This window comes from Triticum urartu, chromosome 7, assembly GCF_003073215.2.
Source record: "Triticum urartu cultivar G1812 chromosome 7, Tu2.1, whole genome shotgun sequence".
Taxonomy (NCBI): domain Eukaryota; kingdom Viridiplantae; phylum Streptophyta; class Magnoliopsida; order Poales; family Poaceae; genus Triticum; species Triticum urartu.
In genome coordinates, this window is record NC_053028.1 from 128,721,186 (window position 1) to 128,735,762 (window position 14,577).

General features: G+C 44.5%; 1 protein-coding gene across 1 annotated transcript; it reads right to left on the reverse strand.

The window, feature by feature from the left end:
* Window positions 1–294: 294 nt before the first annotated feature.
* LOC125518544 (transport inhibitor response 1-like protein) lies at window positions 295–14,305 on the reverse strand. Its single transcript, XM_048683356.1, has 6 exons — window positions 14,251–14,305; window positions 13,616–13,863; window positions 5,714–5,736; window positions 3,425–4,129; window positions 1,792–2,299; window positions 295–1,703 (listed from the first exon to the last, which is right to left on the reverse strand). Exons 1-6 carry the CDS (start codon window positions 14,303–14,305, stop codon window positions 942–944), a joined length of 2,301 nt encoding a protein of 766 aa, XP_048539313.1. The 3' UTR covers window positions 295–941.
* Between the last annotated feature and the right edge of the window lie 272 nt (window positions 14,306–14,577).

The following is a 14,577-nucleotide window of genomic DNA, read 5'->3' on the forward strand; positions in this document are numbered from 1 at the left end:
TAATTAACAAGGGATTGTGTGTCTATGTATGTAAAAGATCAAATCATTGGTAGGGCCTGGCCTCATGATGCCAATGGCAACTGACAAGGCCTGCCTGGGCACTCATTGCAGCAAAGATGCCGGTGCTCTAGGCAAGAGCCATGTTATGTTAGTAGTGGCAACAATGAGGGGTGGCTATGACAGTTGGCAAGCAGCATGATAGTTGTGGTAGTAGTAGGATGAAAGAACAAAATTTGCTGATAATAGAGTTTCAACTCCTTGGGTAGTTCTCATCATAATAAAGGCGAGGCAAAGTTGAATGTAACAAGAGATAATAATAATAATGGCCTACAAGGGGGAGGGTCTACAAAAACAACAATGTCTCGAGGGAGGCTACAAAGTACAAACAAAGGGGAGGCTTTCTTTTACCATAGTCATCTTCTAAGCACAAGTACATGGATGGTAGCAGAGTGGAATTCACATTGGCATGCCCACTCCTCTGTCTGGATGGATGAAACAGAAGCGCTAACTGGACTCTTGAGTGCAATCAGCCCCTGCTCATCTGTGCTGCAATACTGGGATCGACGCGAGGCCGGAATCTGATTCCCTTGTCTTCAACTGCTCCCGGCATAGCAGATGCTGATCAAGATGATACACATGTAGTGAGGTACCCAAACTGCTTCAACAGCAAATGCCGCCTCATCATGAGAACAATTGTGAATTCGTGAGGCGTAAGCAATGCCGGTGCTCCTTCGGTCCAGTGAATAATACATTGTTGCGTCCTGTGGAATCATGAAAACCCTCCACAGGAAACTTCCGTCCACTGGCTCCAGTTAACTTGATCAAGAACACAAAACGACCAGCTCTCGTTCAGGAATAACAGAACAAGGATGAGCAGGTCCAGTAGGACAAGAAAAGTTCTGCTTCGGATCACCACCAAACTCCCACAAAATAAGCGATGACTACAAAATTTTCACCAATGGCGGTGCATCACCCCTTGGCCCTGCTAGTGAGCGGTACAGGTACAACTTATCAACAGTCTCTGTTTCCACCTTATCCTCATTTTGCTCCTCCATTACTTCAACAACCAAGTTAGGCATCCGCTGAGCTACCTCTCTACAACCCCTCATGGTTAGCCTGCATGAATTCATCCACAGGAACCTCATGTTGTAGAAATAATCCAAACCACAAAGCAGTCCCCTATCACTGAATGGGCTATCTCTGACCTCAAGCTTCTGTAACCGAGTGCATCCCTCGAACAAAAACTGAAGCGACAGGTCACTGTTCCCCGAGAAGGCAAGAGACAAAGTCTTTATTAGTTTGCCATATTGCCCAATGTATGCAAATGCCGTATCAGTGAGCAGGCCAGAGACTGAGAGCCTAGTAAGTTTCTTGCAGTTCTTCACTATCGCGCCGAAGCCGTCATCCATGGGCTCCCCAGTAATACGATCAGGGCGGTGGCGACCCATGATGCAAAGACGGAATACCACAAGGTCAGGGCAGTTATTGGACATAGCTACGACCGCAGCATTTGTCATCCGCTGGCAAAAGTAAAGTATGGATTCAAGCTTTCGGCAACCTTCGGATATAGCCTGAAGCCCAACATCTGACACAGACCCATCAGAGTCTTCGGTGGCATCCAGCGGAAATACTCGCAGCTCACGAAGATCAGAGCATGTCTCAGCCACAGCCCTGAGGCCTTCATCACCCACAGTATCAAGAACCTAAACCAGATGCAATTTAGTACAAATGAAAAGAAAAAGTAACATGAATTAGACTACCATGGTAAAACAAATAAGAGTATGGACCTACCCAGAATGTCTGAAGTTTGTGGCATTGGCGAATGACTGGTGTCAGATCCTCAGCAGTTAGGCTCGCGAAGCTAACGTTAAGGGAGGTGAGATTACCACACACTGGGTAGATTGCTGGAAGGTATTCAGGGTTGACCTCCTGAAACCCAGAGAGGCAGACTATAGACGTTGAGGCTGCAAAAGAGGGTGCGAGTTCAGACACCGACATGCCTCCACCTTGTGGAGCCTCAGGACGAAAGGCCCCAGTGCCAAGGTGTGTGAGCTGCGGAGCCCGTGCCATGAGACGGCGTAGCTGCTCCACCGAAACGTAGTGGTTCACACGCAGCCGGCGAAGAGAGGGTGAGCGTGCCACAAGGGCCTCTAGGGCCTCAAAGTTGAATGGGACAGCAACGCAGTCAAACATGAGGGATTCTAGGGATGTGTTTGACACTGGGAACTTGGAGATCCAGTCCACTGCTTCGTCCTCCTGATCCACATAGTCCTCGATCAGATCCAGAACCCTCAGGTGCCTACACAAGTATTAAGTACATCAGTCGATTAGATGCCACACTCGACTCCACTCCTTTATAAACTGAAGCCAAGCAAGAGAAACAAGCACATCTGGAGTCTGGAGACTTCCAAGTCTGGGAGCTGCTGAAGTAGATAAGCATTAAGCTACCCCCTCTTTCCAAATATGTAAGGCAGCCATCAAACTTTGAGCCTAACTTTGACCATGAATTTGAGTAAGAAAATACAAGTTGTATGCCCCGAATATTATACCACTAAACTTTCGGATACGAATTAAATGACATACTTTCAGTGACATATAACTCATATTATGTTGGTCAAATAAGTGGACAAAAGTTAGGCTAAAAATTTGATGGGCTCTACATATTTGGAAGGAGGGAGTACAAACTGGATTGCCACAAATGCAACGGAATACTACCAAATTGTCTACTACCTCTCTCTCAGTTTACAGGGCGTGCGCGTGCCCCTAGGTCGTTAATTTGACCAACTTAATACAAGTCATATATTACAAAAAATATACCAATATAAACTTCAGATGCTCTATTTTCAAACCGTATAGTTTTTGTGTTATATAGTTTATATTAAGGTGATAAAATTGGCAACCTAGGTATACGCGTAGGACTTATAAACTGAAACGGAGGTAGTATTACAGACAGAGGGAGTTTGCTAACAAGGACCCATTAAAAGTTTCAGGTAGTACTAAATATATGAACTGCGATATTCCCTACCCAGGATTTAATTTTCTCGTCAACGGGCACTAACGAAATAAAGGATTATGTTTTAACGCCTTGAGTCAGTGGAATAAACCACAAGCGCAAGCATCATTGGTACGAATACGTATCAAACTTAGCACGTCAAGATATATTTTGAGTTCATTCATGGGGCCGTCAACCCAAAAAATATGCTGGGGAAATCTAGCAGCAAAACATTGGACAACAAGCTAAAGAATGGCACACCACACGTGCATAGAACTAGAGAACCGCGCGGCCGCGAGAGCGAGAAGGCTGCAAAGATTCAAACCTCCAGCAGCTTTCAATCCCAATCGCAGCGTCAACCCGAAGTCAACGGGAATGCGTCGACAGCAAGCTATGCAAGACAAAAAGGGAGTTTGGCTGGGACATAAGTACCGGCAACGCTCGGCGATGACGGCGAGGCCGAGGGTGCTGAAGCCGTCGCAGCAGACGAGGGAGAGCTCCTTGAAGCCCGGGAAGGAGCGCGCGACGAGGCCGAGGTCGTCGTCGGTGACGGTCATGCGCTTGAGGCAGATGCGCTCGAGGCACGGGTAGGCGGGGCCGAGCGCCTCGAGCCAGGGCTTGACGTTGGCGCCCCAGCCGTCGGGGAGGAGGCTGAAGTCGGCGAAGCGCGGCTTGCCCTTGAGCACGACGGCGGCGACGGCGCGGAAGCGCTGGACGGCGCGGCGCGGGTCGACGGCGTAGCAGTTGCCGATGAAGAGCTCGCGGCGCGTCTGCGCCTCGGCGCGGTACCAGGAGCGGCAGACGAGCGAGGCGGCGTTGCGGTCGCGGGCCGCCGTGAGGAACTCCAGCACGCTCTCCAGCACGTTGTCCAGGACCTGGTCGGGCGGGGCCGAGGAGGAGGAGCGCGGGCCGCCGCCGTTGTCGCCGCCCCTCAGATCCGGCGTCCGCCTGCCGCCGGAGGAGGAGGAGGAGCCCGGGGAGGAGTCCTCGGACATGTGCGTCGGCGGCGAGTCCGCCTCCTCCGCCGCCCCGCTCATGCCGGAGGCGGGGGAGGAGGAGGAGGGGGGTGGGGATGGGATCGGAGGCGGTGGTGGCGGTGGTTGGGGGATCGGAGAGGGGTGGAGGTGGGGGTTGGGGCTGGGGGCAAGTGCTCATGTGAGACTGGAAAAGGATTAAATAATGATTAGATCGGAGAGGGGAGGTGGACGGGGGACGGAGGGAGGAACCAATTTTAATTATTATTTTTCTCTTCCAGCAGAGTACTACTAGTAGAGTATTTCGGCAGAGGGTAGCGCTACGGTTGCCAAGTGTAGGCGTACCTTTGTGTACTTTCTATGTACCTTTGCGGCTTTTTTACAGTATACTGTACAAGAATAGTTTACTGTACCACTGGTTTATCCCCTCGAAAATTAACGTATGAGAGGGAGGGTGGCATATATTCCCACTGCCAAAATCTCACACTAAAACAAAAACTTATAAAACTCTAACATAAGATCCAAAAGCACATTCAGCGAGTGAATTAGAATTCTCACCCGCAAAAAAAATAAAAAGTATTAGAATTGGTTACAGTCCAGGAGTGGATGCAGATTGTGGTTTGCATCGACGACATTTGAAAAACGGAACGTGTGCGGGATTCGGGGTTCGTGGATGACAGGTATGGTTTCCCTCTTCGGCGTCTTAGTCATGGTGGGGTGTCAGATCTGAAGTTTGATGGCGTGTCCGGAGTGTTGCCCCGGTCTGATTCGTTCAACGGCAAGGGCTTCACTTTGGTGAGCCACATTGGAGGTCCGCAAAGCTGCATATCAGCGATGGAGGTGAGGAGGTGATCCGTCATTCTTTCTTCGGTGGTTGCAGTGGTGGTGCTGGAGACAGGTGACGGGCGTTGGTGTCAAGCTCAGAGATGTTATGCTATCTTTTCAGTTTTGTTATGTCGGTCCTTATGTGACTTGTATTTTGATCCTTATGATATAAAAACATGTATTACCATGCAAAGAAAATTGGTTACAGTCTTCCACATTTTTTTCCTTTGAGAAATATATTCCATAGCTGATCAACGAAGGGTTGGGAGCCTGCTTTCCTATCGTTTTCCAGAAGAGTTCAATGTATGCAGAAGAGTTTACCGTATGACAGATTTTATCTAAAAATAATATTTTTGCGAAAAAGATTCAAATCATTTATAAAGGTTCATGAAAATACAAAGCACCTCAAACAAAATAAAGAACTAGCCATCGTCGTCGCTTTCTTATCAGAGCTCGATGACAGCGAGGGAATTGTGTCACTAAGGACCAGCGGCCTGAAACTGCAGTCATCGCCATTGAAGCCTCGAATTGATGTGTAGCATCTGACACCGTATCTCAAGGAGGATCGGATCCTGAAAGATGAATTCAGAGAAGAATAGGCGGCGCCATCCACCAAAAACAGCACCTGCAAGGATTGAAAACCCTAACCTAAACTACTAATGAAAGTGGAGGCACAAGAATTCCCCTACCCGCCGGTCGTCGAAGCGAGGGAAGGCGGCGAATCCATGAACTCGTCAACGAAGGTTGAAGGGGAGAGCTTGCGCTAACTGAAGGATAGGTGAGGAAACGATTTCGCTTTTATTTATCTCGAAACTTAACATAGGAGAGGGAGGGTGGCATATGTTCTCACTGCCGAAATCCCAGCCAAAAATAATAATAATAAGCTATTATAAACGTAATATTGGATCCAAAGCACATTCACCAAGCGCTGAAGAATTGGCTACCCTGCAAAAAAAAAAGGAAGAAGAATTGGCTACAGTCAATTAGATTCCACATTTTTCTTTTCCTTTGAGAAATATTCCACAGCTGGTCTACGGAGGGGAGGGAGGGAGCCCGCTTTCCTATCCTTTTCCCGGCCTGCGTGTCTGGGCTGGAAGATCCACTGGCCGGCGAGGGGGGGAAAGCGGGGCACCTGCCGCGCCTTTTCTCGGCCGCTCCCTTTTGGCTCCGCACGGGACGAGACGAGCCAGCGCGGGACCACGGCGCATCCCCACGGCCGCGAGTGACCCCGCGGGACAGCGTCGCCCTGTACGTGGGTGCGTGCGTGGTACTGCTGGTGCCTGTGAGCTGTGACTGTGCCGGGAGGGCGGTGACCACGGCGCGGTGGTGACGTGGTTTCCCGTTGCAAAGGCCCGGATCGTTCCTTCCATGGGCTGCGCCGCGATCAATGCTACACGCACGCGCGCGGCGCGGCCCGAGCTATGCAGCGGCGCCAGCGCGACGGTGGCCGGTGCGAGATCGGGGAGAGTTGGCGCTGATTCCAGACGAGCCTCTTCTTTTCTACTCCAGCTTCGTCTCAGCTTTGAGAGTGCTTTTTTTGAGTAGATAAACATGATCTGTTTTCACTCGCTACAGGTCCGCCGTGGCACCTTAGCACCGTTTACCCCCCTGCACGTATCGTGTGTTCTGCCTTGTTTTTTATGTAAAAACAAACGTTGAATGAAAAGGTACTCCTCCGTTCACGGTTTAGTACTACTACAACTTTTTAGTAAATCAGCGACGATTAAATACGGATCGAAGGGAGTAATCTTTTTTGTGAACCGAATGTACATGGACGGATTTTGTTGTGTTTGTTCATTCATTTCAGTATATATCTAGTGTGTATTCAAATATCCAAACATCTTATATTCATGAATGAAGGGGGTAATAGTGAACCGTTGTTTGTTCTATTCGTTGATGTGGGTATTTATAGTTTTATACCCTCCCAAAGGCTGTGTAACAATAGATGTATGCTAGTATATATTAACTGGGTTATTATATACTCCCTCCATCACGAATATATGGTGTTTTGGATATCTCAGTATGGACTGCAAATGGACTGAAAATGAGTGAACAAACACATTGAATAAAATATATACATCCGATTCAGGAAGAAAAGTTAGAACATCTTACACTTGTGAACGGATGGAGTAGTTTTAATGAGTTTACTTAAAATATTTATATGTAACATTTTGTTATTTTTGGAGTATAGAGTTGCCAAATTTAAATGTTGTTGAAATGTATATACAAATTAAATTTTAATTTTGATATGCTAGTTTTCTAGCCCAGTTAATGCAATGTTACTGAACTCATCCTTTGGGAAGTTACAAAATATGTTTTTTGTGTGACGTGTTAATCTAACCATTATTATGTTTTTTCATATATATTTTTCTCTAATACGATTTTTCATGAAAAGACATCATTTCATGGAGATATCAAGGGATGTGTTGTTTTCACAAAGGGGCGCCTTTTCACCAACGGATGAGTCTTCCCCGTAGAGACATCTTTTCATCATCTCTTTACCAAGGGGCGTGACAGTTTGTAGGTTGAACCGCCAACAGTTAATGAACTTGATTGATTCATGATATAATCTTAAAATTGTTCTTTTTTGGGTGACATGGCTTGACGGGAATGTTGCACTAGGATTTAGTTTTAGAATACAGAGGCATGACAGGAGAGGTGTGAGTAAGAAACCGCGAGTGGTTAGTACATGCATGAATCATCTTAAATAGTAATTCTCAACACCCCTCCTAATCACTGTCCATCCTTATTATCATACATTTTCTCGTTCAAAGTCTCTTTCGAAAAACATGTGAAAAATATGAGGAGATATACATAATATGTGTTTCTCCGTTCGTCGTAGCAAATAAATCTGTCTTGCTCTTCAATACGGTAAGGTTGGATGTCTTGAGATTTGAGTTACCTTGGTGCAATCTCTCGAGAGCACCCCCAAGCCCCCTTTGTGGTATCGTAGAGTAGATGCGAATGTGATTGTAGATGACCGGATCAACACTCTTAGTAATCATATACAGAGCAAGAAAGTTAAATTGCCTAGCCCTTGTTTCCAGGGAGTTGATTAGAACGATCCACAGGGGAGTAACCACCCATGATTATTTCCCAAAGCCCATAATTGGCACCATAAAGATGATAACTCATCAAGACTTCCCAACAAACATAATTCTTAGAAGCAAGAGTAGGTGGAGGGCTATATCAATAACATGAGTGTCGTGTGGAAGTACATGGTAGAGATGCCTTAGTTGAGTGTAGGCTTCCTTATCAATCTCATTACAGACAGTGTTCGGCGCGGTGGTTGGCTTGATGTCCTTTGATCAAGTACATCATGCTTCCTTTCTAACTCCAAAATTTTCAACTCGAGTTCGACATTCTCTTCGGGCATCTTTGCTCTCTATAGAGGTGAAGTTAAACAACAAGAGAGAGATCTTGCGCTAATACCAATTGAAGGATCAAAGATGTCATAAATATCAACTAGAAGGGGGGGTAAATAGGTGACTACCAGATTAAATTCTTTTCTTAGTTGCTTTTGGAGACTAACATGAGAATATAAGTTCACTAGAAATGCAACTAGGTAGTACAACCCTATATGATGTGTTACAACAAGCTAGCAGGGTACGCAAAAGGCAATACACAAGCAAGTAATAACAAAAAATAAAGTTGGGGTTAAGAGACAACCAAAAGTGGTGAAGACAGTGATGTAATCCGAAGTTCACACACTTGGAGGTGTGCTAATCTTCGTCGGGGAGGTGGGAACAAAGAATTCTCCCACGCCAATGAATGTCTCACCTTCTTCTCCGAGAACCTCAAACAACGAATCTTTAAGTTATCTTCCACCAGGGGTAGCTCTTGGGGCGAGCTCCAACCTTTATAAACGAGCCCGGGGCACAATCACACGACTTGGATGCTCCCGAAAAACAACAACCGTCTAGCGTTCCATACAACCCCAAGTGTAACAAGATTTGCTGGATCTTGCTAGGAAGTTAGAGACCGAGATGGGTAGGGGAGTAACCGAGAGAGAGAGAGAGAGAGAGAGAGAGAGAGAGAGAGAGTTCCACAGGGTTGTGTAGCATCCTAATCCATCCTCCAACGTTGACGGAAGCAGGATGTAGCGCTGGTCGGCCGCACGCATCACACACGTGCCTTCTCATCCTCCTATCGATAGGAAGAAGACGACCATGGCCCTCCAGGACGAGCTGGGCCAGGCCATGTATAGGATAAATGTTTCCTACCACCAGTGGTAGTTACCCTCACGTTAGTTTTTGTATGTTGTGTATAGTATCTATCAGAACCGAAAGTATTTATGTGTAGTATGTAGTATATAAGAATATATCGTAGTATATATATCCTACTTTTTAGGTAGTATGTACTATTTTTTTAGTATATTGTTTTATACGTACATATATGAAGGTATTTTCAAAATTTATGAAAAATTATGGACTCACATGCAATTTTTCATATAAGTTGCTATGAAACACCTTAGATATAGTATATGATAATTTTTAGGATGATAAAGTAGTATATATACTACCACATGATATATGGGACATGTGGAGTAACTACCCTGGGTGGTAGGATGTCTGGAAGAAATGAACCTTTCCAAGTGCATAATACATATTTCAAGATTTTTTTTGTTTATATTTTGTATTTTCTATGAATGTATACCAACTTCAAATACCTATGGATTAATTCCAATATCCAAAGAATATTCTTTAATAATCCCAGAAAATAGGGTGGGATCCATGTAAATTATATGAGCTCATGCATTTTGGATTATTTTGTTTTGGACTTTTTATTAGGGTTCTCCCTTTTAATTAATTTCGAGGCTTTGGAATTCCTTCAATTTCAAATTAAAGGAATTTAATTTTGATGCATGCTATACTTAGCTATCCTGGTACATTTCCAGTAACTAGGGTTTGTGAAAGTATTATTGTGCCTCATTAAAAACCTTATGCTAGTTCGTTTGCAAAACAACAACAAAACACTTTTTTGTGTAGAACCTAAATGCAGGTTGATTTACAAGCATGAAATCCATCTAGCCATGTGTACTGATGGGTTCAAAATTAAAAGATACACGCAAAAATTGTATCTACGACTTACTTTTATTATGGAACATCCTCTAAAATTGATATGGGTTAAAGTACCTGAAATGAAACAAACATGTAACATTGTTACTATGCATGAGGTGTACTTTCAAAATCTAGAACAACTAACTTCCCTAACCCATTTTAGTCAGGATCTACGTACAATTTTCTACACATTGGCAATATTATGTTCTTCGTTGTCTTATGTAAGGAACGAAGAAAGAAATAAAGTAAATTATTTGCTCCAGTCAAAATTACCACAACATAAGCTTTTTCCAATATTTTTTTTGTGCCCAAAGCAACACACCAGCTAAAAGACGGAGGAGTTTATTGTGCAAGAAGGCTGGATCGCGGGCTCCCACGGCTGAACAAAATAATACTCATATTTTCAATGTTAAGTGATCCTTATGATCTTACAAATCACTCTCAAAAGGCCCATTTGAATATAAGTGGTGTTTTTGCAGTTTGATTTTAGTTAGACGCCACAACTATCCATAACCTACTTGTGTACTTGGAGTCAACAATGACAAAGAGAGATCAAGTAGAAGACGAACATATAGTTGGAGCCTTGGAGGTTTATCGATCGGTAATTGGGTAGAATGATGAGTTCAGTGTAGAAGTATCAATCCTGACATATTGGAAGCTGATGAGATGAAGCCACCAATAAGGGTGTGTATTATATATCAACAACATAATATAAAAACTAATTAGTTAAGGGGACTTTAAAACAATATGTGCCATATTTATTCTTAGGAGGTTTCCACTTGAGAATGTTCAACATTGATAAGCCTTAATTGAAAGGAGAATTTTCTTTGGGTCTAAACTTTCAGAAAAATATCCTTTGGATATGAGTTCATGTATTCAAATACGAGTACATTTTTGTGTTGTCTATATAGTAATTGTTTACTATTTAAAGGACTATGACGATGACACTAAAGAGTACTGATGACCAACTGAGCGGAATTGGTGGTGACGTAGCCATAAAAGATTATTTGGTTCAAAATATGTACCCCTTCTACTAAATCAACGACAATCAATATAGATTGTAGGGAGTAGTAAACTAGTGATGAAATAAATTGTTTATACTACGTGACATCTGAGCCACATAGCCATGCTACACCCAAGTAACTTAGTCGTTAGTCATGTTACATGACAGAACAAATACATGTAAGTGAGAGTTATGAACATCTTAATCAAATAGCGGTGAATAGAAGGAAGAGCATAAAAGTAGATTGAAATACCACTACGTGCTTCAACTAGACGGTGTTGTAGAATGCGCTGACATGATAATTTTCAATATTTCATAATATATTTTTTGGACGCCTGAAACCGCGAGGGAAACCTCTCGGTAATTCTCTATTAATTAACAAAGCACAAAAGGTCCCTCATATGTGATATTTTATAATAATCATTCATGCATAAGTCATAATGATTCAAAATATTTACCGTGGGTAATATCTACTTAAAATGATATTTAAAGTGACTATAAACTTTATTCTGTAGAACTCCATATTTTCAGTATCTCTGAAATCATAATTTTACTTTTCGGATGAGTTGAATACTCTACAGGCGAGCCCTTACACTTTCGAGGGCCACATTGCTAGTTGAACAACATTTTTTTTTGCACTCGAGATTCATTGCTTATTCCGGTTTTCTTTCTTCTTGAGAAAAAAGGCGATCCCACCAACAGAGACTAGCCTTCGACGTCGTCCTCTCAGTTGTCAGTGGTGAGGAGGGGGGGTGGCGAATCCCACGTGTGTGGATCGTGTAGCTTAGGTTTTAGGGCCCTTGCAGCTTAGATTTTTGGTCATTTGACATCTTGCTTAGGTGACGACAATGGATGCATTGTATAAAGAAGCTCGAGATCCTTCCTCGACAAGGCGTTTTGCTCTATGGTCGATGATGGGTTTGGAAACTAGTCTGCTCAACCGCAGGTGGTGTGGCGTCGATGACATCCTTGTGGTGGACTTGCGTCCTCGGACTCCGCCGCCACGACGATGTTCGCTAGCGGCAACACGGAGCACGAGAGGTTGTTTAGGAGCGGGTGCCGACAGTGATCTAGGTTGGCGGCAACTGAAAGACGGTGGATTCGTGGTTAAAGACTGGCGGGTCGGGTTTCCTCCTCTGATGTTGTCGCGCGGTGGTGTTAGATCTGAAGTTTGATGGTGTCAGGGGTGTTGCCCCCGCCAAATTGTTTTCAACGATAATGGCTTCATCTTTGACGAGCTAATTTGGAGGTCTGAATAACTGCATGTCGATGATGGAGCCGCGTCGGGCTCGGGTAAGGAGTTCTTTTTTGTCCCATTTTTTGTGGCTGTTGTAGTGGTGCCGGAGTCAGGTGACGGTTATTGGCATCAAACTGAAGGGGTTCTTCAATCTTGATTGTAATTTTCTTTTTGATTGCATTTTTTGGCTATTGGTAGGGTTCTGTTGTCATTTCAGTTTGTCAGGTCGACATCTGTGTGGTTTGAACCTTACTTTTTATTTTACGATTGAGACATGTGTTGCCTGAAAAAAAGAACAACAACAAAATTCAACTCTTGGCAAAAGGGCGTCCTTTCCTCTTTGAGATCCCATCCCATATGTCAAAAGTAGCATGGCAAAATGTTCACATTCCCATCCAAGGTGCATGTATTGGCATCACTGAAAGCCCGAAATTCACGTGGGCGGCCGAAAATGCTAACATTGCACCCCCGTTATTTCCCTTTCAGGAATGTCACAAAAGCCATGGCAACTTTCTCAAAATGAAGAACGGGCCAACTGCGGAAATCCGTTGGTGCTCCCCAGAGCGCACGCTCCTGCCCGCGAAAAGTATATTTTAAAGTGTGAAAAAATTTCAAATAAAAATTTGATGCATACATCTTGATATTATATATGTGTACGCCAAGTTTCGAAAAAAACCGCCATTTTTTGTGGCTTATGCAAAAAAGACAAAAAGATGTCTTGTGAAAAGCGTTTTTTAACACCAGATTTTTTCATTTTCACACGCGACACATAGGCCCTGTTTGCATACTCTAACTCAGTTAGAGGTTAGAGTTAGATTCTAACCCTGAACTAACTCAAACCAAAGAGATGTTTGAATTAGATTGAAAATAAATACTCTTTCTCAATCATTTGACTACTCTAGACCCTATTTCCTGCCGGATTTGGTGTGGCCGGCTCTTGTGTGGCCTCCTCCCACTCACAATTGACATAAACAAACGATCTTTACAAATCAAGGGTCCAAAACATGATAAATTTTATTTTGTTCATACAAATGAGATGTCCCACTCAAATATACAAGTCGCCAGACAAGCATGCGGTTCCACTTTTACATAAGCATTTTATAACAACGATTGTGATACACAGGACATGAGTACTTTCATTTTAGGCAAAGCAATGTAAGTAAATAGAAATAACAAAGAACAACCTCAGTCCCCACCTTTGTTCACATGCCTGTATTGCAACCGTTTAGCAATGATAGTAGAATACGAAACGCAGCAAAAGGAATTGAGGTACAAAGTATCCTATAAAATCCAAGCATCACAAGTCACTTAATTAGGACAATAATAAGCATGAAGGTTTGCTTTCCTTCACCACCTGAATCTAAACAATAGCACAAAGCACACTCAACATTGCATGTATAATAGTCTTCCTTCTTCAGGAAATTCATGAAATAGATTGGCCATCTAGCAACCAGAGCACATTAACGAAATTACAGAAATTCATGAAATAGATTGGCCATCTAGCAGCCAGAGCAACCAGAGCACCTGAGCAAGGAGGAGGGCGAGCGGCGGCCGGAGGAGGGTGAGCGGCGACCGGAGGAGGGCGAGCGACGGCTGGTGAGGAAAGAGAGGCGCGAGCGGCGGCCGGTGACGAGGGAGCGGCACGAGCGGCAACCCGAGGAGGGCGAGCGGGGCCGCAGGAGGGCGCTCCCGGGGTTGCGGTGGCGCGGCGCTGCGCTTGGGCGAGCGGCGCGATGGGGAGGAGTCGTGCAAGGTGGGTGGGAAGAAGGGATCTGGTGCAGGAGGGGTAAGTTTTTTTACTATTTTTTTAGTGGGCCTAAGAAAACTAACCCAAATAAGCTCCTCTAGTGTGGGCTAGTTTTTTGAGTGGGTTAGATACAACTAACCCAAACTAACCCATCATGTTTGAATCCTTTTGGGTTATTTGAGCCCCAACTAACTAAAACTAACTCTAACTTAAGGATCCAAACAGGGCCATAAATTGTCGGTTTTTTGCGAAACGACTTTGTGAGCATGTAGAATATCGAGATTTACACACCAAATTTTGTTTGAAATTTTTTTGCCATTTCAAAATATGTTTAAAACATATTTTAAAACCAGGAGCGCACGCTCCCATGTTCCAAAACGCCACTCTCGGGCCAACTAGTTTTACTACTTACAGTACCTAAGAAGTAAGAAGTGAGATATAAGAGCAACTCCAAAGGGCCGACCCATTTCATCCGCCTGTGTTCGTTTGGGTCAGCGTAGACAAAAGTGACGGCCCAACGCGCCGACCCAAACCCAAATCACATCCGCGTCGCATCCGCGCCGGCGCATTTGCGGCCCAAATTTGCGTCCCAAATGCGTCGGTGCGGACGTCGAACGGACGCTTCGCGCGCCTTCCCGCTGTCCGCCGCGTCCCCACATGACGGTCGTCCAACTACCCGCTGCCCACGCGGTCAGCTTAATTTATGACGACGGACCCACGCGTCAGCGACGACGCTCGT

Excerpts from the sequence above, each read along its gene's own strand:
- LOC125518544 (XM_048683356.1), bottom strand. The coding sequence starts at position 14,305 with ATGGGTCGGCCCTTTGGAGTTGCTCTTATATCTCACTTCTTACTTCTT. Across the intron at positions 5,737-13,615 it reads TCGCCCTCCTCCTTGCTCAG|GGTAGCCAATTCTTCAGCGC; the intron begins GTGCTCTGGTTG and ends TTTTTTTTGCAG. Across the intron at positions 4,130-5,713 it reads AGCCAATTCTTCAGCGCTTG|CCCCAACCCCCACCTCCACC; the intron begins GTGAATGTGCTT and ends ACTTGCCCCCAG.